The 21,997-nt window shown below is 45.9% G+C and overlaps 1 protein-coding gene across 2 annotated transcripts in view; it reads right to left on the bottom strand.

The window, feature by feature from the left end:
- LOC137519021 (uncharacterized protein C8orf88-like) overlaps window positions 1-21,997 on the bottom strand; it is a 170,016-nt gene that overhangs the window by 133,232 nt on the left and 14,787 nt on the right. The window contains exons 2-5 of one of the 2 annotated variants that reach the window (XM_068237603.1): window positions 20,290-20,388; window positions 11,827-11,903; window positions 5,362-5,428; window positions 2,013-2,102 (exon numbers count right to left, since the gene is read on the bottom strand). In XM_068237603.1, coding sequence (XP_068093704.1) covers window positions 2,026-2,102; window positions 5,362-5,428; window positions 11,827-11,903; window positions 20,290-20,388 — 320 coding nt within the window. In that variant the 3' untranslated portion in view covers window positions 2,013-2,025. Of the gene's footprint in view, window positions 1-1,995; window positions 2,103-5,361; window positions 5,429-11,826; window positions 11,904-20,289; window positions 20,389-21,997 lie in introns of those variants that run through there. The other variant, XM_068237601.1, reaches the window with a different exon arrangement.

Raw genomic sequence — 21,997 nt, 5'->3', positions numbered from 1 at the left:
GTGATAGGAGACACCCACAGAGACAGAGAGGGCCTTAAAGGGACACTTAAGCCAGGAATAAAAAAACAAAAACAAAAAAAAAACAGTTTTACTTGCCTGGGACTTCTACCAGCCTCCTGCAGCTGTCCTGTGCCCTCAAAGTCACTCACAGAGCCTCCGGTCCCCCACCGCCAGCTAGTTTTGTTTTCTCTGACAGGCCCCGACAGGGAGTCAACGTGGTTTCTGCACCTGCACAGGCCTCGCCACCCGTATCCTTCATGTTCCCATCCTCAATAGCATCCTGCACAGGTGCAGGAATCTATTGCGGACGGGAATGTGAAGAAAAATATGCGTGGCCAGGTCGGTCATCGAAAACAAAACTAGCTGGCAGCAGGGAACTGGAGGCTCTGTGATTGACTGCAAGGACACGGGCCGGCTAGAAGGGGATGGTAGAAGCCCCAGGAAAGTAAAACGGATTTTTTATTCCTGGCTGAAGTGTCTCTTTAAGGAAGCCCCTGGTAAATATGGTACCTGAGATGCTTCTAATCACAGGTTCCCTTTAACCTCAGAAAAACAAACAATGGTGCATCCTGCAACTGTGTAGAGTATAGGTTCAATTCACAAAGCATTATTACATGCATTAAAACAAAAATGTTAAATAAAAAAAATTAAAAAGTTTATTCAAATGTTAATTGACAAAAGGTTAATGCATGGGGAAATGTAATGACTTATGTAAATACTTGATAATGAACACTAGTTCACAAAGCAGGTTGCCTACACCATTAAAATGAGGTTTGTTTTCTTACCAACAGTTTCAAAATGGAGGTAAAATAGCAGCTATTTGTCATAGATGTAAAGCAAGACCCAGAGGATGAAACAGACCAGGGAAAAAGAGGAGATAAATAAACCATTCTGGAAGAACATTAATGAAAAGAGGCTTCTACTTTCATGTTGCTGAATAGCAAATGACCCAGGTTGGCAGCTGTAAGCTTGTATAGCATTCAACATAGGTTTTTACATTCAGGCTTTTAAGGAAAACCGTAATCACCACATCATAGGTTTATATGCTTTATCTTGCAACATTTGCATGTCAGCATAAAAACAAATTGTAATTATATCACAGCTGGTGCTATGTACATTAATAGCAATGCCAGGCAGGGTCATTCATTCATGTGCACAAAACATTACCATTTCAGTGCTGTCCAAGTTAAAGTGTACTGAGAGTAGAATGAAATATACATTTAAATTAAACCTCAAACTTAAGAGTCCTGCCATGACAGGCAGTTTTAAAGGATATGTGAAATTAGTAACAGAAATGGGGGAGCAGGCATATACCCTTACCTGTCCTTATGCCTGTCGCTGCCCCATTCTCCTCTCTGCCCCCCGCATTATGCCCAAAAGCCCCAGAGACCCTCTCCCGGGTTGTCGGGCTTTACTGCGCAGGCCGTGCACGTCCTACAGCACACATCCGTGCCCAATAGCGCTCTGCGCATGGGTATGACATGCGCATGACGTACTGACATGCATGCGCAGAGCGCTCCTGGGCATGGATGCTAGCTGTAGGACGCGCACAGCCCGGTCAGCGCCTGCGCAGTAAAGCCCAAATCCGGCGACCTGAAAGAGGGTCCCAGAGGGCTTTTAGGCATAATGCGGGGGAGCGGAGGAGAACAGAGGCAGTGACGGGCATCAGGACAGATAAGAGTATATGCCTTTTCCCCCTATTTCTGTTAGTAATTTCACATCTGGTATCCTTTGAAGATGGATTGGCGTGTGCCAGATTTAAATAAAAATGATTACCTACTCTGACGCCATCCTTCCAAGCAGGCGATTGCTTCACCCTTCCCATTTGGAGATGACCCCTGGCGATTGTTTTTCAAAATCAACGCTGAGGCTCTGGCCACTCCCATCTGTGTTGCCGCAGCAACACAGGCAGAGGTTTCCTGCCCCATGTCACAAGTTTGATGCACACCACAGAAAAATGTAAATCCTGGTCAGTGAAAATGAAGGAACACTTACTGGATGTTCAAGAACAACGGGGTGGTCTGGCTAATATTTGGGCTTCTGTTTGGATGCAGACAATCCCGATAATTGGAGGAGAAAGTCTCTGGAGTAAGTAATCCGGCCTGGAATAGGAAGCACAGTAGTGACTGATCATTTTTGTTTTGTTTGTGTTTTTTTAACAGGCTTAACTCTCTACATTTATGCTTTTTTAAAATGGAACCCAATTACTTGTCCACACCACAGGTGTACATGGGGACAACACTGCGGTAACATTGTGATTTTTGGTACTTGCATAATATACCATCTGCTGATTTTGACTGCCCCATTTGAAAGATATTTACTACGGTTTGGAAACCTACATATCATTGGAAAGCAGGGCCATCCTGCTCATGACGCCGCTTCCTCAGGTGGAGTCATGCAGCCCATTCCCCCCCCCCCCCCTCGCTCCCGGTCGCCGCTGTTTCCCGGCCACCCTCCCTTCACGGCCGCCGCTTACCTTCTTGAGGCAAGCAACGCCCGCCTCCTGCAGCAGGACAGGCTCACTGGGTCCCCCTCGCTTGTCCTGCTTCTACACCTCAGATCCACGTAGCCGCAGCGGGTCCCACAGATCTGAGCTCTACAAGCAGGACAGGTGAGGGGGACCCAGTGAGCCTGTCCTGCTCCAGGAAGCTCCCGCCGCTTCATTCAAGAAGGTAAGTGGTGGCCAAGGAGGGAGGCCAGGCTATCTCGCAAACCAATACTGGGGCAACTATACTAATTACCTATACTGGGGTAACTATACTAGCTATCTATACTAGGGCCACTATACACCCTATACTGGGGGCAACTATACCAACTTTCTATACTGTGAGTAACTATACTAACTACACTGGGGCAACTATACTAAATACCTATACTGGGTGCACGTATACTACCGATACTGGGTGCAACTAAACTACCTATAATGGGTCAACTATACTGGCTACCTATACTGGGGGCAACTATACTGGCTACCCTATACACAGGCACCTATACTTGGCTACCTACCTACACTGAGGGTGGAAATGTTAAGGTGCTATGCGATCAATCCAAAAATGGGGAACGGGCCTTGTTGGAAAGGCGTGAATCTTGGCTCATTTGCACTATACCCCATGTTGGTGCAATGTGCTTTGCTGAGTCACGAGGTGCTGAACCAAGGGTGCCCACTGCATCCGGCTGCCAGAAGCACTAACCTGACAACATAAGTTTCCAGTGCACAGCTCAGTGAGCGGGTGAGGGTCCTGGTGTGCAATATCCACTATCCAAGTGCAGGCAAGTGTCCAGCATGCAGGCAAGGGTTTAAAAAGGAACCTTAACAAAGGGATATGGATGTTTCCTTTTAAACAATTCCAGTTGTCAGTCCTGCTGATCTCTTTGGCTGCAGTAGTGCCTGAATCACATACCTGAAACAAGCATGCAGCTAATCTCCAGCCTGACTTCAGTCAGAGCACCTGATCTGCATGCTTGTTCAGGGGCTGTGGCTAAAAATGTATTAGAGACACAGGATCAGCAGGAGAGTCAGACAACTGGTATTTAAAAAGGAAAAGTCCATATCCTTCTCAGTTTATATTCCCTTTAATGATTCCATTAAAAGTGGGGAATATCACTTCAAAAGGGAGTGGACAACCCTCATTCAACACCCCGTAACTCAGGAATGATGCAGCATACTGACGCAGGGAAAATAGTGCAAAAAGCAAGACTCTTGGCTTTCAAACCGCATGTAGATTTCCAAACGGGAGTAAACATAATAGAAATACTAGGCAGTCAAATTTGATAGATTGTATAATACTTAAGTACCTTATTTTGTTATTTATATAGCTCCAATGTCTTCTATAGCGCTGTACATAGTACCAAAAAAAAAAAAAAAACGGGAGAGCATAGATTCATGTGAGGAATAAAATACTGCACAACATCCAGCAATACAAACACACAGGCATACATAGCTGATGTGTGGTTTGAGAAATCTCCAACACTGGTACATGTTCAAATGCTAAATTACAGCAGAGTAAGTAACACTAGAAGGAGGTCCCTGACCTTGCAAGCTTACAATCTAGAGCAGGGGTGTCAAACTAAAATACAAAGTGGGACAAAATTGTACACTGGGACCTAGACACGGGCCAACCTCAATGTCTACTGGCCACCTTCCTCCATTATTAAATTATTTTGTGTCAAATGGCCCCCCTCCAACTCCTATACAGTTATCTGGTGTCTAGAGGCCCCCACCCTCTCCTATACAGTTCACTAGGGTTTAATGCTTTCACCCTACCCCACCCATATGGCTTCCCCCTAGTGATCTAGGGCTTTACCTCCAGTATAGCTTCCCTGGTGGTGTAGAGTAGGCCAAACATAATGCAAAGTGGGGAAGCCACTTGAAGGCCAAATCTAATGGCTCTGAGGGCCAGGTTTGGCCCACGGGCCGGAGTTTGACATGTGTGATCTAGAGAGGGTAGTGGGTTCACTGGGTTGGAGACACTAGGGAAGGAGACACGGGAGCAGATAGGGGCAATGAACCTCCAAAGCTACTTATAGTAAATTATAGGTTTGTCCAAACAGGTGTGTTTTGAGAGTATGTTTGACGGTTTCCAGGCTTGGAGCATGGAGGACAGGCTGGGGGAGAGCATTTCAAAGGAGAGGTGTTGCTTGTGAAAAGTCCTGGATGCAGAAGTGAGAGGAGGTGACCAAGCTAGAGGACAAGAGGTCTCATAGGATGAGCAATGGTTCTGATTAATGAGGATACACAATACTGTGGAATGTATGAAATAAATTGTAAAGGTGCACTTGAGGATTCAGAGAGAGATTGTGTGGGCACTCAGGTTTTGCTTGTGGGCATGTCTGACTGCCGGCGGGAGAAGCAAACCTCTTTAAAAAGGAAACCTAAACCGAAAAAAGGGAGTCCGCCAGCCACGATGCGTACCTTTTTACGCATTCCCGCTGGTGTAGGAAGCTATCGTGGACATTAACACGTACAGGCTCCAGGTAAGTGTAGCTCCAGGTAAGAAACTTTTTTTCGGTTTAGGTTTCCTTTAAAGAGGTTTGCTTCTCCCACCGGCAGTCAGACATGCCCACAAGCAAAACCTCAGCGCCCAGTGCTGCTGTAGAGAAAAAGGTAAAATAGGAACTTCTGTGCACTTGACCAGGACACCGCTTTACATCACATCTCCTTCAGTAAATACTTCCTTCAACACTTGGGTGGTATACCAGCTCATTCGCAGAAGACAGAGAATCGCTGCTTCCAATGAAAGCTAACAATTTTCTTCATGTTTTCCAAAGCTGAAGAATGACAGGTCAGCTCTTCGGGTTGTACAAAGCAAAGAGGAATGTAAAGCAAATGTCAGCACAGAGCAGCAGACATCTGGCATTTACCTGCTTTCAGCTTTTTCTCTGGGATTGCTTCCGGTTTGGGATTCATCATCTCATTGAATGAGCACCACTAGTACAAGAAGAAAAAATGTCAATACATTAAAGCGGTATAAAACCCTGACATGATATTCAATAAAAACAGGTTTACGTACTTTTTATATGCCATACGGTTAGCATATTTGCTTTTGTGCATAACTATTCATTTAGAAATTATACATTCCTAAAGTACACTTATCTTACTCTGAGAGCTGACTTTGCATTTTATTTATAACTGCTTTATTCATCCTCTAACTTAAATCAGAAAGCATTTATGCTTGTCTGACTTTGTTCAGGGGACCCGGCAGTGTGAGATAAGGCTTTGTTTACATTTCTCACTTGATACAATTAAACACAAGATAACATTATCTAAAGCGGCAAGCTCTGCTGGAAGAGCCTAGAGCAGGCATGGGCAAACTTGGCCCTCCAGCTGTTGAGAAACTACAAGTCCCACAATGCATTTCAGGAGCCTGACAGCCAGTGTCATGACTCAAAAGCAAATGCATTGTGGGATTTGTAGTTCCTTAACAGCTGGAGGGCCAAGTTTGCCCATGCCTGGCCTAGAGCCTGTGTTAACCCTTTGAATGCAGTTCTAGGTGTAAAATAAAAAATAAAAAAAAAAAAAAAAAAAAAAATGCTGGTTGTATACAATATGCTGTAAATAATCTATTAGAGCAAAGTAGAAATGCTGGGTTTCATTATGCTTTAACCACTTGCCGACCACCCCCAGCCGATGGGCGGCAAAGACTGGGCCTAAACGACCGCAATACGCTCATCGGCGGAGGCAGGCGTGGTTACGCAGCGATCGCGTCATTCGTGACGCGATCAGCCGCCGGCGACTGGCTCCGCCCCCCTCGCGCTGTAAGCCGCCGGCCGTTCGGAGGCGCCGGCGGGTTACAAGCACCCGGATCGCCGCATGTAATGAGTATAATAGGCTTTGTAATGTATACAAAGCCTATTATACTGGCTGCCTCCTGCCCTGGTGGTCCCAGTGTCCGAGGGACCACCAGGGCAGGCTGCAGCCACCCTAGTCTGCACCAAGCACACTGATCCTGCCCCCCCCTTCCCTCTGATCGCCCACAGCACCCCTCAGACCCCCCCTGCCCACCCCCCAGACCCCTGTTTGCACCCAATCACCCCCCTAATCACCCATCAACCACTCCCTGTCACTGTCAACGCTATTTTTTATAATTTTTATACCCTTAACTGCCCCCTGCTCACCCCCCCCTCAGATTCTCCCCAGACCCCCCCCCCCCCGTGTACTGTATGCATCTATCCTCCCTGATCACCTGCCAATCACCCATCAATCACCCCCTGTCACTGCCACCCATCAATCAGCCCCTAACCTGCCCCTTGCGGGCAATCTGATCACCCACCCACACCAATAGATCGCCCGCAGATCCGACATCAGATCGGCTCCCAAGTGCAGTGTTTACATCTCTTCTCTCCTCTAAACACCCACTAATTACCCATCAATCACCCCCTATCACCACCTGTCACTGTTACCCATCAGAATAGACCCTAATCTGCCCCTTGCGGGCACCTAATCACCCGCCCCACACGCTCAGATTGCCCTCAGACCCCCCCTTATCAATTCGCCAGTGCAATATTTACATCTGTTCTTCCCTGCAATAACCCACTGATCACCTGTCAATCACCTATCAATCATCCATCAATCACCCCCTGTCACTGCCACCCATCATTTAGCCCCTAACCTGCCCCTTGCGGGCAATCTGATCACCCACCCACACCATCAGATTGCCCCAGACCTACCCTCAGATCACCTCCAAAGTGCATTGTTTACATCTGTTCTGCCATCTAATCACCCACTGATCACCCATCAATCAGCCCCTGTCACTGATACCCATCAGATTAGACCCCTATCTGCCCCTAGGGCACCCAATCACCCGCCTACACCCTTAGAATGCCCTCAGACCCCAGCCCTGATCACCTCGCCAGTGCATTGCTTGCATCTATTTCACCCCTCTAATCACACCTTGAGACACCCATCAATCACCTCCTGTCACCACCTGTCACCCCCTAGCACACCTACCCATCAGATTAGGCCCTAATTTGACCCATGTGGGCTCTTGATCACTCGGCCAAACCCTCAGACCCCCTTCCGATCACCTCCCCAGTGCATTGATTGCATCTATTTTCCCCTCTAACCACCCCCTGAGACACCCATCAATCACCTCCTGTCACCCCCCTAGCACTCCTATCCATCAGATCAGGCCCAATACAACCTGTCATCTAAGAGGCCACCCTGCTTATGACCGGTTCCACAAAATTTGCCCCCTCATAGACCACCTGTCATCAAAATTTGCAGATGCTTATACCCCTGAACAGTCATTTTGAGAAATTTGGTTTCCAGATTACTCACGGTTTTGGGCCCATAAAATGCCAGGGCAGTATAGGAACCCCACAAGTGACCCCATTTTAGAAAAAAGACACCCCAAGGTATTCTGTTAGGTGTATGACGAGTTCATAGAAGATTTTTTTTTTTGTCAAAAGTTAGCGGAAATTGGATTATTGTTTTTTTCACAAAGTGTCATTTTTCACTAACTTGTGACACAAAATAAAATCTATGAACTCACCATACACCTAACGGAATACCTTGGGGTGTCTTCTTTCTAAAATAGGCATTTTAGGGTCCCTAAACCGTGAGGAGTAGTCTAGAAAACAAATGCCTCAATATGACCTGTGAATAGGACGTTGGGCCCCTTAGCGCACCTAGGCTGCAAAAAAGTGTCACACATGGTATCGCCATACTCAGGAGAAGTAGTATAATGGGTTTTGTGGTGTATGACACATACCCATGCTGGGTGGGACTAATCTCTCTGTAAATGGACAATTGTGTGTAAAAAAAAAAAAAAAAATCAAAAAAAAAATCAAAAATGTGTCATTTACAGAGATATTTCTCCCACCCAGCATGGTTATATGTAAAAATAGACCACAAAACACATTGTACTACTTCTCCTGAGTACGGCGATACCACATGTGACACTTTTTTGCAGCCTAACTGTGCTAAGGGGCCCAAAGTCCAATGAGTACCTTTAGGATTTCACAGGTCATTTTGAGACATTTGGGTTGAAGACTACTCCTCACGGTTTAGGGCCCCTGAAATGCCAGGGCAGTATAGTATATTTCTAAAATACCCCATTTTAGAAAGAAGACACCCAAAGGTATTCCGTTAGGAGTATGGTGAGTTCATAGAAGATTTTATTTTTTGTCACAAGTTAGCGGAAAATGACACTTTGTAAAAAAAAACAATTAAAATCAATTTCCGCTAACTTGTGACAAAAAAAAAAAAAAAAAAAAAACACCTTCTATGAACTCACCATACTCCAAACGTAATACCTTGGGTGTCTTCTTTCTAAAATGGGGTCATTTGTGGGGTTCCTATACTGTCCTGGCATTTTAGGGGCCCTAAACCGTGAGGAGTAGTCTTGAAACGAAATTTCTCAAAATGACCTGTGAAATCCTAAAGGTACTCATTGGACTTTGGGCCCCTTAGCGCAGTTAGGGTGCAAAAAAGTGCCACACATGTGGTATCGCCGTACTCAGGAGAAGTAGTATAATGTGTTTTGGGGTGTATTTTTACACATACCCATGCTGAGTGGGAGAAATATCTCTATAAATAGACAATTGTGTGTAAAATAAAAAAAATAAAAAAAAATTGTCATTTACGGAGATATTTCTCCCACCCAGCATGGGTATGAGTAAAAATACACCCCAAAACACATTATACTACTTCTCCTGAGTACGGCAATACCACATGTGTGGCACTTTTTTACAGCCTAACTGCGCTAAGGGGCCCAAAGTCCAATGAGCATCTTTAGGCTTTACAGGGGTGCTTACAATTAGGCACCCCCAAAATGCCAGGACAGTGAACACACCCCACAAATTACCCCATTTTGGAAAGTAGACACTTCAAGGTATTCAGAGAGGAGCGTAGTGAGTCCGTGGCAGATTTCATTTTTTTTTGTCGCAAGTTAGAAGAAATGGAAACTTGTTTTTTTTGTCACAAAGTGTCATTTTCTGCTAACTTGTGACAAAAAATAAAATCTATGAACTCACCATGCCTCTCACTGAATACTTTGGGATGTCTTCTTTCGAAAATGAGGTCATTTGGGGGGTATTTATACTATCCTGGAATTTTAGCACCTCATGAAACCTGACAGGTGCGCAGAAAAGTCAGAGATGCTTGAAAATGGGAAAATTCACTTTTGGCACCATAGTTTGTAAACGCTATAACTTTTACCCAATCCAATAAATATACACTGAATGTTTTTTTTTTTAATCAAAGACATGTAGCAGAATAACTTTGGCGCTCAAATGTATAGGAAATTTTACTTTATTTGAAAAATGTCAGCACAGAAAGTTAAAAAGGTCATTTTTTTGACAAAATTCATGTCTTTTTTGATGAATATAATAAAAAGTAAAACTCGCAGCAGCAATCAAATAGCACCAAAAGAAAGCTGTATTAGTGACAAGAAAAGGAGGTAAAATTCATTTAGGTGGTAGGTTGTATGACCGAGCAATAAACTGTGAAAGCTGCAGTGGTCTGAATGGAAAAAAAGGCTCTGGTCCTTAAAGGGACACTTAAGTCAAACAAAAAAAAAAAAAATGAGTTTTACTCACCCAGGGCTTCCAATAGCCCCCTGCAGCTGTCCGGTGCCCTCGCCGTCTCCCTCCGATCCTCCTGGCCCCGCCGGCAGCCACTTCCTGTTTTAGTGACAGGAGCTGACAGGCTGGGGACGCGAGTAATTCTTCGCGTTCCCAGACACATTAGCACCCTCTATGCTGCTATATGGTATATGATATATACTATAGCAGCATAGATGGCGCTATTGTGGCAAAAACGCGAAGAATCACTCGCGTCCCCAGCCTGTCAGCTCCTGTCACTGAAACAGGAAGTGGCTGCCGGCGGGACCCGGAGGATCGGAGGGAGATGACGAGGGCACCGGACAGCTGCACCGGGCTATTGGAAGCCCCAGGTGAGTAAAACTCATTTTTTTGTTTGACTTAAGTGTCCCTTTAAGGGGCGAAAAGACTGTGGTCCTCAAGTGGTTAAAGCAGCTCTCTACTGGTTAAGATACCAGCATGTTCCTCCTATTTGTAAAAATATTTGCACATGGATAAGGCCCGGCTCACATTTGCATTAAGCGGCAAACAGATCTGTGAAAATGGATCTGATCACCTGTCGATCGGGACTGATTTCAATGTGTTTGCCTTCCGCTCAGTTACCTCTCACACCCCTAAAGACCCCCATCAGCAAATTGGATTTTGCTGGATAGAACGGTCCGTTTTTTCACTAGTGTGAAGAAACGTTCCATTTTCTCATTGCCCCCAATGTAGTGCTTCAGGATTTGTTTCCGTTCTGCTGGGCTAAGCGGTCCGGAAAAATTGCTGCAGGAGGAAACCGTTCGGTCCGTTCAGCGGATCGTGAGGAACGGATCTATTTGAATGGACAGATGTGAATGGATCCATAGGTTAACACTGGATCCAATCACATCCGTTCTGATTCCTAGTATGGACCGTTATTAGCGCTAATGTAAACAGGGCTTTAGAGATGTACAGGGGAAAATTATAACCAGGCAAAGGGAACCGATACATTGCATAAGGGTATTTTTTTTTTTTTTTTTTTTTTAAACTAGATCACCTCAGTTCATAAAGACAGAGCACACTAGGCAGTGTTGTCAGGTAGCACTAAGCAATGCCCTGTAGTGAAACCCCCTTCCTAACCTTAAAGTGTACCTGAGACAAAAGAAGTCCAAGGTTTTTTTACTTACCTGGGGATTCCACCAGTCCCCTTGAGGCTGCTCCGTCTCTCATCGTCTCCCCGGGCCGCTCCTTTCCTCCGCTGGAGGGCTCCATACTCTGGCCGAGTACCACTTTGATGCGCATGTGTGGCCCGACCACGCCCACTCCCATGCCCAGGAGCGTCCTGCGCAGTAGTTATTGCGCAGAACACTCCCAACCACAGGAGCGCGACTGGGGCACACAGGTGGCAGGCCGTGCACGCGCGACAAAAGCAGAACTCTCCCCAGAGTATCGTGCTGTCCAGTGGGGGACAGGAGCAGTCCAGGGAGATGGCGAGGGATCGAGCGGCCTCAAGGGGGCTGGAGGAAGTCCCAGGTAAGTATAAAACAGACACTTCTTTGGTCTCAGGTACACTTTTTAAGGTTAGGAAGGAGGTTTAACTAAAACAGCAGCTTAAAAACTGCATTGGTTACTTACAAACCCTGTGCTAATATCCTATGCCAGAAAAGATACATCGCTAAAAAAAAAAAAAAAAAAAAAAACTGTTCCAAGTGGCTACTTTGTTGTGGCTAAAGGAGCGTTATCTTGCCTAGATGTGAGATCTTATTTTACAATGTAGTAATGTAGTCTATGTTACTTAATGGCCGACAGAATACAGTGACATACCAGATTGTAGTGCTCCATGAAGTCTTCCTTATAGCAATCCTTACATTCAGCCCGAAAATTAACCATAAGAAGGGGAGCTGCAGAGAAAACAGACCTGAAACTTTAGTTACACAAATTCTGTAATATCACTTGTGGAGATATATTGAGGTGCTGATGATATTAAGGATAACAGGAACATATTTCCTTCATTTTTTGACTGTAACATATGGGATTGTCTGTTAGCCAGTCTTCCTGGAATTCCGTATAAAGTGTAAATTACCTATCATTGTCTGCTTCTAATGAGGAAACCCTTAATTAGACAGTTGCTGTGAAGCCTATACAGGTGGTCAGACCATGTTGTCTGAATAATGCCTCAGATGTGTATTGGGCTTGGGAGTAATTGGTCACCTGGCCAGAGTAAACTGAAGTCTGTCTAATGTAATTCTGTATGTAGATGTCCATTACCTCTGCCCCATTGTCCAGCAGGGGAAACTGTGTCTACTGCTAATTACCTGCCAATTGAGGAAGAATAGGCTGGTCGGCATGGCTTTTGAGTCTGGTGTCAGCCATTGGGACAAGGCAAGCCTGCTAGAGTCTTGGGGGCAGGGGGAAGCTGACACCTGAATGTTTGAAATGTATTTGACAGCCTACTGGAAATTATTGAAGAGGTGAAGTCCTTTTGATACCATTTTCTACCTGTGGAAATTGAATTATTGGTGGAGTTGAAAAGCCTCATTTAACAATCTCTTGATGTAAAGACATTGTAACCTGGGGAAATTGGGCTAAGGAAGTCTTTTGTGGGGTGTGTGGACTATAGTGGATGTTGGATCTCTGGAAATCCAATTATGACTGAGGATGTAATTAAATCCAGCTTCCCCCCGTCCACACAGGCTTACAGCCTCGAGGCGACTATTTCATTATAAAAACCAGGGGACAGCTACCTCAAAGCAGTTCTCTTCTGACGGTAGTGGCAGCCGGTCTCCTGGCCCAAGCTAGTGAACTCCTGGTCTAGCCAGACTGTGTCCGTCCACACCAAAGTCCACGATTCTTCTATCGGGATCCCTTTATTTTGGTAAGCAAAATCGCTTTGTGTGTTATCTTTGTACATTTTATCTTGTAACTATTTTTACTTGTTTTTTTTGTAATCTCTTTGTATATCTTCAGTTTTGCACTGTTCTATGTTTTTCTAGAATATTAAATTATTATTTAATAAGTTTGACTTCTGCCGTACTAAACTAACCCTCATAGCCTAGAAGAGACTGAAGTGTAACCGTGTATAAGTTCATGCCTAATTGTACGCTTGAGCAACACTACCGTAGGAAATTGTAATTGCATTGTGTGTGGGGGCGTTTGTCATACGTTGGCCTAAGCGCGCAGCTGACCCAACGTACGAACAACGCCAGTGCGAGTAGCTAACAGTATCGTTCGGAACGACTGTTAGTGGGTCTTTGCTTCACGACAGTGTAAGATTGCAACTGTGTGTGTGTGTGGGTGCGTGGCGTTCCCGTATTTGGCCTAAGCGCAAAGCTGACCCAGATACGAAAACGCGGAGTGCGCGCTGAGGACTCGACAGCAGAGTGGAAGTGTCTAGCGAACAGCTAGTGGTGGCAGTGAGAAGTGTTTGAGGGGTTCCAGCCTTGTTTGTAGCTTAAATAAGGCTGTTCCCCGCTTAATCTGGTCAAACCCGCAGTCGGGAACCGTATACGCAGGCGTGCCGCGGGCCGGTTCCTGACATAATTGGCTGGCAGTGGTGGCATCGTTTAGTACATTAGTACGCAGTTTAGCTCGCTATTCTGAGTACTAAAGGCTGGAAGCTTGCTAGAAGTAACTAGCCTACAGAAGTCTACTCAGTGCAGAATCTATATACTTTTTTTTTTTTTTTGTTCAAAGATACACACTTGGTGTTTGCTTTCCCTCCCCCCCCCCTTTTTTTTTTCTTTTTATTTTTTGCAACACGATGGCTCAGAAAGCATCCAGCTATGCAAGGCAAAATAAAGAGATGCTACTCCACCTGTGTGAGCACAAAGGCATCGAGACGGTGAGCGGCCAGACTAAGGAGCAGTTGGTTCGTGCCCTCGAGGAGCATGATGAGGCAGAGCAAGCCCGTGCTTCAACGTCAGCGGATGCAGCTCACGACATGCCAGAGGAGGAATCGCTCCCGCTACAGGATGCGAGTGGAGACGATGTCCTGGATGATCCACCGAACACGGAGATGACATCTCTGGAAGCTGATCTACAGCTACTGAACTCGGCTGATCCTGAACTGCGCCTAAAGCTGATCCTACTGCACCGACAAGCAGAGAAGGAACAAGCGGCACAGCGACTCCAGGCCGAGAGGGAACAAGCGGCACAGCGACACCAGGCCGAGAGGGAAAGTGCTGAACGGCAACACCAGCTGGAGCTGGCTAAACTTCAGCAGCAGAACCGGTCTGCTGGACCCGCAGAACGCGAAGGTGAGCGAGTCCACAGAATCCCCCTGGATAAGTTCCCCGCTATGGACAAGGACTCTGACATAGACACTTTCCTACAGGGGTTTGAAAGGACTTGTCGGCAGTATGGGGTGCCCCGTGAGCAGTGGGCAAGATACCTCACACCAGGGCTGAGAGGCAAGGCCCTGGAGGCGTTTGTGAGTCTCCCCCAGGAGGAAGAAACAGACTTTGAGGCAATTAAGAAAGCCATCATTGCACGATACCACCTCACGCCAGAGGTGTATCGCAAACGTTTCAGGACAGTGCAGCGAGGTCCTAATGACAGTTACCTGGATCATGCGTGCAACCTGCGCACTGCCTTCCAGCAGTGGGTAAAAGGACTGGCTGTTGAAACCTTGGATGCCCTGCAGGAGCTGATGATAAAAGACCAGTTCCTACACACCTGTCCTGTTGAGGTCCGGCTGTTTGTGCTGGATCGAGAACCAAAGACAGTGGATGAGGCTGCGGAAATGGCCGATGCCTACACCGCCCATAGAGCACCTGAGTCCCGGAGGACTACTACGCCCAGCTGGAGAGGAGAACAGATTGCTAAACCTGTTTCACCCAGCCCCCAGAGGAGGCAAGCACCGCTGTCTCCTGGATTCAAGCAACCTGACACTCGGAAATGCTTTGTATGTGACAGGGTGGGTCATATCAGCACGACTTGCCCAGAGAGGAAGAGGGAGGCCCCAAAATCCAGTGAGGCCTCAAACGCCAGTGAAGTCCCAACGGCTTTGTGTGCTACCAGGAATGCTACTGGCTATGCAGAGAATCTGCAGCTTGTCACGGTTGGGGGTACAGTTGCCACTGGGCTGAGAGACACTGGAGCAGAAGTGACTCTCATACATCCCCAGCTTGTGAACCCGGAGCAGTACATACCTGGGAAAATGATTGCTGTCAGAGGAATTGGGGGTGTCACCCCAGCCATACCCACCGCCTTGGTCCACCTGAATTGGGGGGCCGGCAGCGGACTGAAAGAAGTTGGGGTAACTGACAAAATCCCCACCAACGTTTTGCTGGGTACTGACCTGGGACGGTTAGTGGCCCGGTATGAGCCTACTCCAAACCCTGTGGAGCCTGCATCCCCAGCAGAAGTTTTGGACTCTTGCAAGGTACTGTTTGATAATGCTGTGCAAGTGGGGAGTGCTGGAGAGGCCCCAGGGGCTATGGACTGTGTGCTAGGAGCCAGCCCTAGTGAGTCTCCAGTGCCTAGGCCTGGAGTGGGACCTGTTGACACAGAGAATGCAGAAACTGATGATGTCATTTATGACGCACGGACTATCGAGGCGATCGATGCAGGAACTGTTGATGATAATTGTGAAGTGCTGAGTAGCAATGTGTGTAATGATACAGATAATGTGGAGGTTTTATGTGATGTCCCAAATCACAATATATGTAGGGATGATAATGCTGATGGCATATGTGTTGTGCTACATAATGCTGTGTGTCATGTGGACACTCCGTCAGCTGCCGGAGTAACCAGCGGCGCTCGCTGGGCTGCAGCAGATGGACTGTCCACTGAAGGGGCAGACGGCACCAGGCCAGATCTTTCCCCTTCAGATGGTTTTAAGACAAAATGTGACGTGATTTATGATGTGTGTAAGGTGGGCACTCCCTCCGCTGCAGTGGTAACCCGCAGTGCTAGCGGGTCTACAGCAGAGGGACTGTCCACCGAAGCGGCAAATGTTGCTGGGTCAGCCACATCCAATTCGGAACCTGGCCCGGATGGCCCAGGAGCCTCTCCGTCTGCAGCCTTCCTAGAATGTGTGACAGGCAGCACTGAGCTCTCTGGGGCTGTTCGATTTGACAGCAGCCTGGAAGAGCTCAGGGGGCTAGCCAGCAGGTCACCAGCTGGGAGGGGCAGGTTGAGAGGGTTCTGGGAAGTTATTCCCTCGGAGCTGTCCGAAGTGGAGGAGGCAGACCGGCAGATACTCGTTCCCCAAAGGGACCGAGAGATAGCTCCTGCCACTATAGAGAGAGTGCGTGTAGCGACGGTTGGAACCCTTCCCCAGTTGCAGCACAGTCTCTATGGTTGCGAATTCACGGTCGCCACTGACCCACATTCCCCTGGTTGGTTACGTCAGGTTGCCAAGGGCAACGACACATTGCAGCAACCTGACCTAGCTTTCCAGTCGTGTAGCTTGGAGCTAACTGACAGGTGGGGAACCCTCCTGAGGATGCTAAAGGGTTTCCCCACCCGGCCAGGCCGTCAATGTAGGCTTTGGCAGGATGATTCGTTAGAATCACCTGCCAGCGCTATCGGGAAGGGGAGCAATCATGGGAATGCTGATGGGCTGTCCCGTCAAGCAGAACCAACAGTGTAGGTGCAGGCAGGATGATCTGGGAAGATCATCTGCCTTGCACCAAGTTAACGGCGGAGGTGTGGAGATATATTGAGGTGCTGATGATATTAAGGATAACAGGAACATATTTCCTTCATTTTTTGACTGTAACATATGGGATTGTCTGTTAGCCAGTCTTCCTGGAATTCCGTATAAAGTGTAAATTACCTATCATTGTCTGCTTCTAATGAGGAAACCCTTAATTAGACAGTTGCTGTGAAGCCTATACAGGTGGTCAGACCATGTTGTCTGAATAATGCCTCAGATGTGTATTGGGCTTGGGAGTAATTGGTCACCTGGCCAGAGTAAACTGAAGTCTGTCTAATGTAATTCTGTATGTAGATGTCCATTACCTCTGCCCCATTGTCCAGCAGGGGAAACTGTGTCTACTGCTAATTACCTGCCAATTGAGGAAGAATAGGCTGGTCGGCATGGCTTTTGAGTCTGGTGTCAGCCATTGGGACAAGGCAAGCCTGCTAGAGTCTTGGGGGCAGGGGGAAGCTGACACCTGAATGTTTGAAATGTATTTGACAGCCTACTGGAAATTATTGAAGAGGTGAAGTCCTTTTGATACCATTTTCTACCTGTGGAAATTGAATTATTGGTGGAGTTGAAAAGCCTCATTTAACAATCTCTTGATGTAAAGACATTGTAACCTGGGGAAATTGGGCTAAGGAAGTCTTTTGTGGGGTGTGTGGACTATAGTGGATGTTGGATCTCTGGAAATCCAATTATGACTGAGGATGTAATTAAATCCAGCTTCCCCCCGTCCACACAGGCTTACAGCCTCGAGGCGACTATTTCATTATAAAAACCAGGGGACAGCTACCTCAAAGCAGTTCTCTTCTGACGGTAGTGGCAGCCGGTCTCCTGGCCCAAGCTAGTGAACTCCTGGTCTAGCCAGACTGTGTCCGTCCACACCAAAGTCCACGATTCTTCTATCGGGATCCCTTTATTTTGGTAAGCAAAATCGCTTTGTGTGTTATCTTTGTACATTTTATCTTGTAACTATTTTTACTTGTTTTTTTTGTAATCTCTTTGTATATCTTCAGTTTTGCACTGTTCTATGTTTTTCTAGAATATTAAATTATTATTTAATAAGTTTGACTTCTGCCGTACTAAACTAACCCTCATAGCCTAGAAGAGACTGAAGTGTAACCGTGTATAAGTTCATGCCTAATTGTACGCTTGAGCAACACTACCGTAGGAAATTGTAATTGCATTGTGTGTGGGGGCGTTTGTCATACGTTGGCCTAAGCGCGCAGCTGACCCAACGTACGAACAACGCCAGTGCGAGTAGCTAACAGTATCGTTCGGAACGACTGTTAGTGGGTCTTTGCTTCACGACAGTGTAAGATTGCAACTGTGTGTGTGTGTGGGTGCGTGGCGTTCCCGTATTTGGCCTAAGCGCAAAGCTGACCCAGATACGAAAACGCGGAGTGCGCGCTGAGGACTCGACAGCAGAGTGGAAGTGTCTAGCGAACAGCTAGTGGTGGCAGTGAGAAGTGTTTGAGGGGTTCCAGCCTTGTTTGTAGCTTAAATAAGGCTGTTCCCCGCTTAATCTGGTCAAACCCGCAGTCGGGAACCGTATACGCAGGCGTGCCGCGGGCCGGTTCCTGACATCACTCACTATAACTGCAACCTATCATGGTACAAAAAAGGTGTAACCGTTACGTTTTCTGCTATTCATCATTCTGCTTATGAAGTTCATATTTAAAATGAGGAAATGGCAAACCAGCACGAGAGGTGAGGCTGGTAAGCCATGAAACCCCCCCACCCCCCATCACAGATGGAATATTATCGGTTGTGGCGACAGGTGATACTCAAAATGCCATGTGGTTTCGTATCTGCATGTGGCAAACGTGAACCTATGGGACTATGAATGGCTACTATAAGTAACAGCGTCATATGAAATAAGTAATGTGTGTATGGGACAAGCATACACCTTATCACACGTGTATTTTAACCATTTATGCCACCCAGACGTGAAGCTCACGTCCGGGCGGCTGCTCTGCTGCGGTGCCACGCTTCGGCGCGCTACCCCGTGGTGTCCCCCGGTAGCCTTGGGATCAGTGAACGGGAACATGGTTCCCGATCACCGATCCGTGTCCCCAGCAGAAAAACCGAAGCGCTCTTACAAGAGGCGTCAGTCTTTCTGCACGTAAACATTTCCGCATCCCTCTTGTGCTTCCGCTTAGCAAGAAGCACAAGGAGGGAAAAAAAAACGAAAACTCAAGGTGGCCATCTTGTGGCCAAATAGTAAAACTACATCTACATTTTTTTACATTACAATTTACACATACAACATTAAAAAGGAACTGTTTATTTCCCACACCAAACTATTACCCAAATAAAAAATTTTAATGGAAAAAAAAAAAAACAAAACAAAAAAAAAAAAACACAAATAGTTACCTAAGGGTCTGAACTTTTCAAATATGCATTTGGAGGTATACTACGAATTTTTTTAAATTATAAGCTTGTAAATTGTGGACGCAAAATGGAAAAAATGCACCTTTATTTCTAAATAAAATATTTGCGCCATACATTGTGATAGGGACAAAATTTAAATGGTGTCATAACCGAGACAAATGGGCAAATAAAATACATAGGTTTTAATTATGGTAGCGTGGATTATTTTAAAGCTATAATGGATGAAAACTGAGAAATAATGATTTTTTCCATTGTTTTCTTATTCATCCTGTTAAAATGCATTTATAAAATTTTTTTTTAGCAAAAATGTACAACCCAAAGCCTAATTAGTGGCGGTAAAAACAAGATATAGATCAATAAATTGTGATAAGTAGTGATAAAGTTATTAGCAAATGAATGGGAGGTGAAAATTGCTCTGATGCATAAGGTGAAAAATCCCCGCAGGCTGAAATGGTTAAATGTTACAGTTTGCACCAGTGGGTATCAGTGGGTACAGTGCCCCCCAGCAGCAATCTACTACAATCTACCACTATTCTTGGGCAAATTAACACTACACCTACACACACAAAAAAAATTTAGCGCTGGTTCAACCCGCAAGAGCTTTTTCTAATTGTGATTTTAAAAGCTCTTGCTAATGTAATGCTATGGGTGGGATCCCACTAGAGCGATGTGATTTTATAAAAATCCCCCATAGCATTGCATTAGCTTTTCAACTCACTAGTGTTAAAAAAAAACTGGGATTGGGAAGAGGAATGGGTGGGAAGTACCTGGGAAGCCTCAGGGGGATCCAGAAGTTACTCTCTTCTAAGGCTTCTACCTTTTTGTTGGGGAAATCGCTTCGGATAAGGCTGTGTTCCCACTTGAACTGAAAATGGAAATTTTTATCCATTCACCGCTCATTACAAACACATTACTGACACAGAGAACATCTATTTTATATATAGTAGAGGTTCACACTATAATCTATAGTGGTAACACATCTGCCCCGGGCTCCAGCCGGACCACCAGAGCATTCCGCTCCCACTCACCATACGCATTCCGGCCCAAGTCAGACATTCAGACATATACCATTACACTTCCCTCCATCCAGCCTTTACAAGGGGCCGGGCTGGAGTCCCCCTTTAGGACAACAGAAACACATGACTGAAAAACAGTTTTCAGGGCATAAATAATAAAGGGCATCGGTACTATAGTCGCTAAACAGTAATAAATAGCTTTAACATAGAAAAGCTCTCAGTACTTGCCCTTTTCGGGTACAAAGCGACAAATGGGTCTTGCTGGATGTAGAGATTTGCCTATGAATTTTTTTACTTCCATGTCATTGCTGAGAAATTGGCTCCAACCTAGGAAGACAGGGATGTACCATTATCAGCAACCACCACAGACATGTATACAAACAAACATTATTAAAGTCATAAGCTTACCCTCCAAGATTTTTCATTGCTAGCACAAATGAATAATGGACTATGCCATTCCTCACTCAATTTTCATATAGTTTGGTACAGTTCTATGGCCTAGACTAGAGGTTTCTCTGGAAGGCTTTGAGTTGGCAGCAAAGTGGAAGTGACCAGTTAGTGACCAGCGCTCACTCCTCAGCTCCACCCTATGCTTCCATGAGATTAACCCTTTGTGACCAGCACTGCAGATAAGCTTTACCTGCAGAATTGGCCACAAAATGAATCCCTTACCAGCACAGGGAGGGGGTGGGCTGGGCCAGGGTGACCAGTTCCGGCAAGAAATGCTCCAAGCAGACAATGAAAGAATTGAGAGGAGTCTGCTAGGGCTTTACAGATACAGAATGTATAGCTTTGATGTAGCTGTTATTTACTTATTACAGTTTAGTACGACAAGTAGATGAAAAAAAATAAACAAACATTTCAAACAAGAGTACTAAACTCAGCAACCTAGTTGTCTAGAGTCACTCCCTAATAGGTCTACTACTGACTGAAATTTAGCTGGTAAAAGTGCAAAAAAACAAAAATCAGCTCTAGGTCACCATGTTGGGTTGTAGGACCCTAAACCAGGCATGAGCAACCTTGGCCCTCCAGCTGTTGAGGAACTACAAGTCCCACAATGCATTGCAGGAGTCTGACAGCCACAGTCATGACTCAAAGGCAAATGCATTGTGGAACTTGTAGTTCCTTAACAGCTGGAGGGCCAAGTTTGCCCATGCCTGCCCTGAACCCATAACAAATGGCAAATTAACATTTGATTGAGTAGTGGATTTCAGAATGACACAACGGAGTGATATACACATTCATCTATAAATTATCTGAGCTCCAGCCGACACTCAATAAGGACAAGTGCACACCAAAATTGCTATTGCTAGCACTTAGCGATTTGCAATAACGATTTTGTAAAGCGATTTTCAGAGCAATTTTTGAATGAGCGTTTTTGCTCATTCATTCAAGCTAAATTGCTCCCAAAAGCTAAATGCAGAGCATTTGCAATTTTAGAAAAAACACTGCTGTTAATACCCTCATAGTGTTTCAGTACTAGCCAAGCACTTTTCAAAGCGCTCAGAAGCGCTCTTGGTGTGCACCAGCCCTAAGAAGCACACCCAGACTGTGTACTTTATTATGTATTGCATAACCTTTCCTTGGGCATGGATGGAATCAAATTTCTGCCTACTGCAAAATAGTTCTGGTTAACAATTTGCAGTATTAGGCTCTAGGGTTAAGATACTACCCAAGATATGCATTGAGTTTGTATGCTTCTCCTGTGCACTTGAAAATTTCCTCTGGTTTTATCCCACATGCTGATAGGTTAACAGGCTTCACCTCAAAATTGGACTGTAGATTGTGAGCTTTGCCATGGGACGGGGAGTGCCATTCAAAACGTGGCTGAGCTATCATACACCTCCTCTGCCAATCAGAATGTCGAAGGGGTGTGTGGCTGAGCTACCATTCAACTTCCTTCCTGTTCTAGACAGAGGCATGATTCAGGAGCTGG

Source organism: Hyperolius riggenbachi, chromosome 5 (genome assembly GCF_040937935.1).
Source record: "Hyperolius riggenbachi isolate aHypRig1 chromosome 5, aHypRig1.pri, whole genome shotgun sequence".
NCBI classification, from domain to species: Eukaryota; Metazoa; Chordata; class Amphibia; order Anura; family Hyperoliidae; genus Hyperolius; species Hyperolius riggenbachi.
This window is presented reverse-complemented; position numbering and strand designations above follow the sequence as displayed.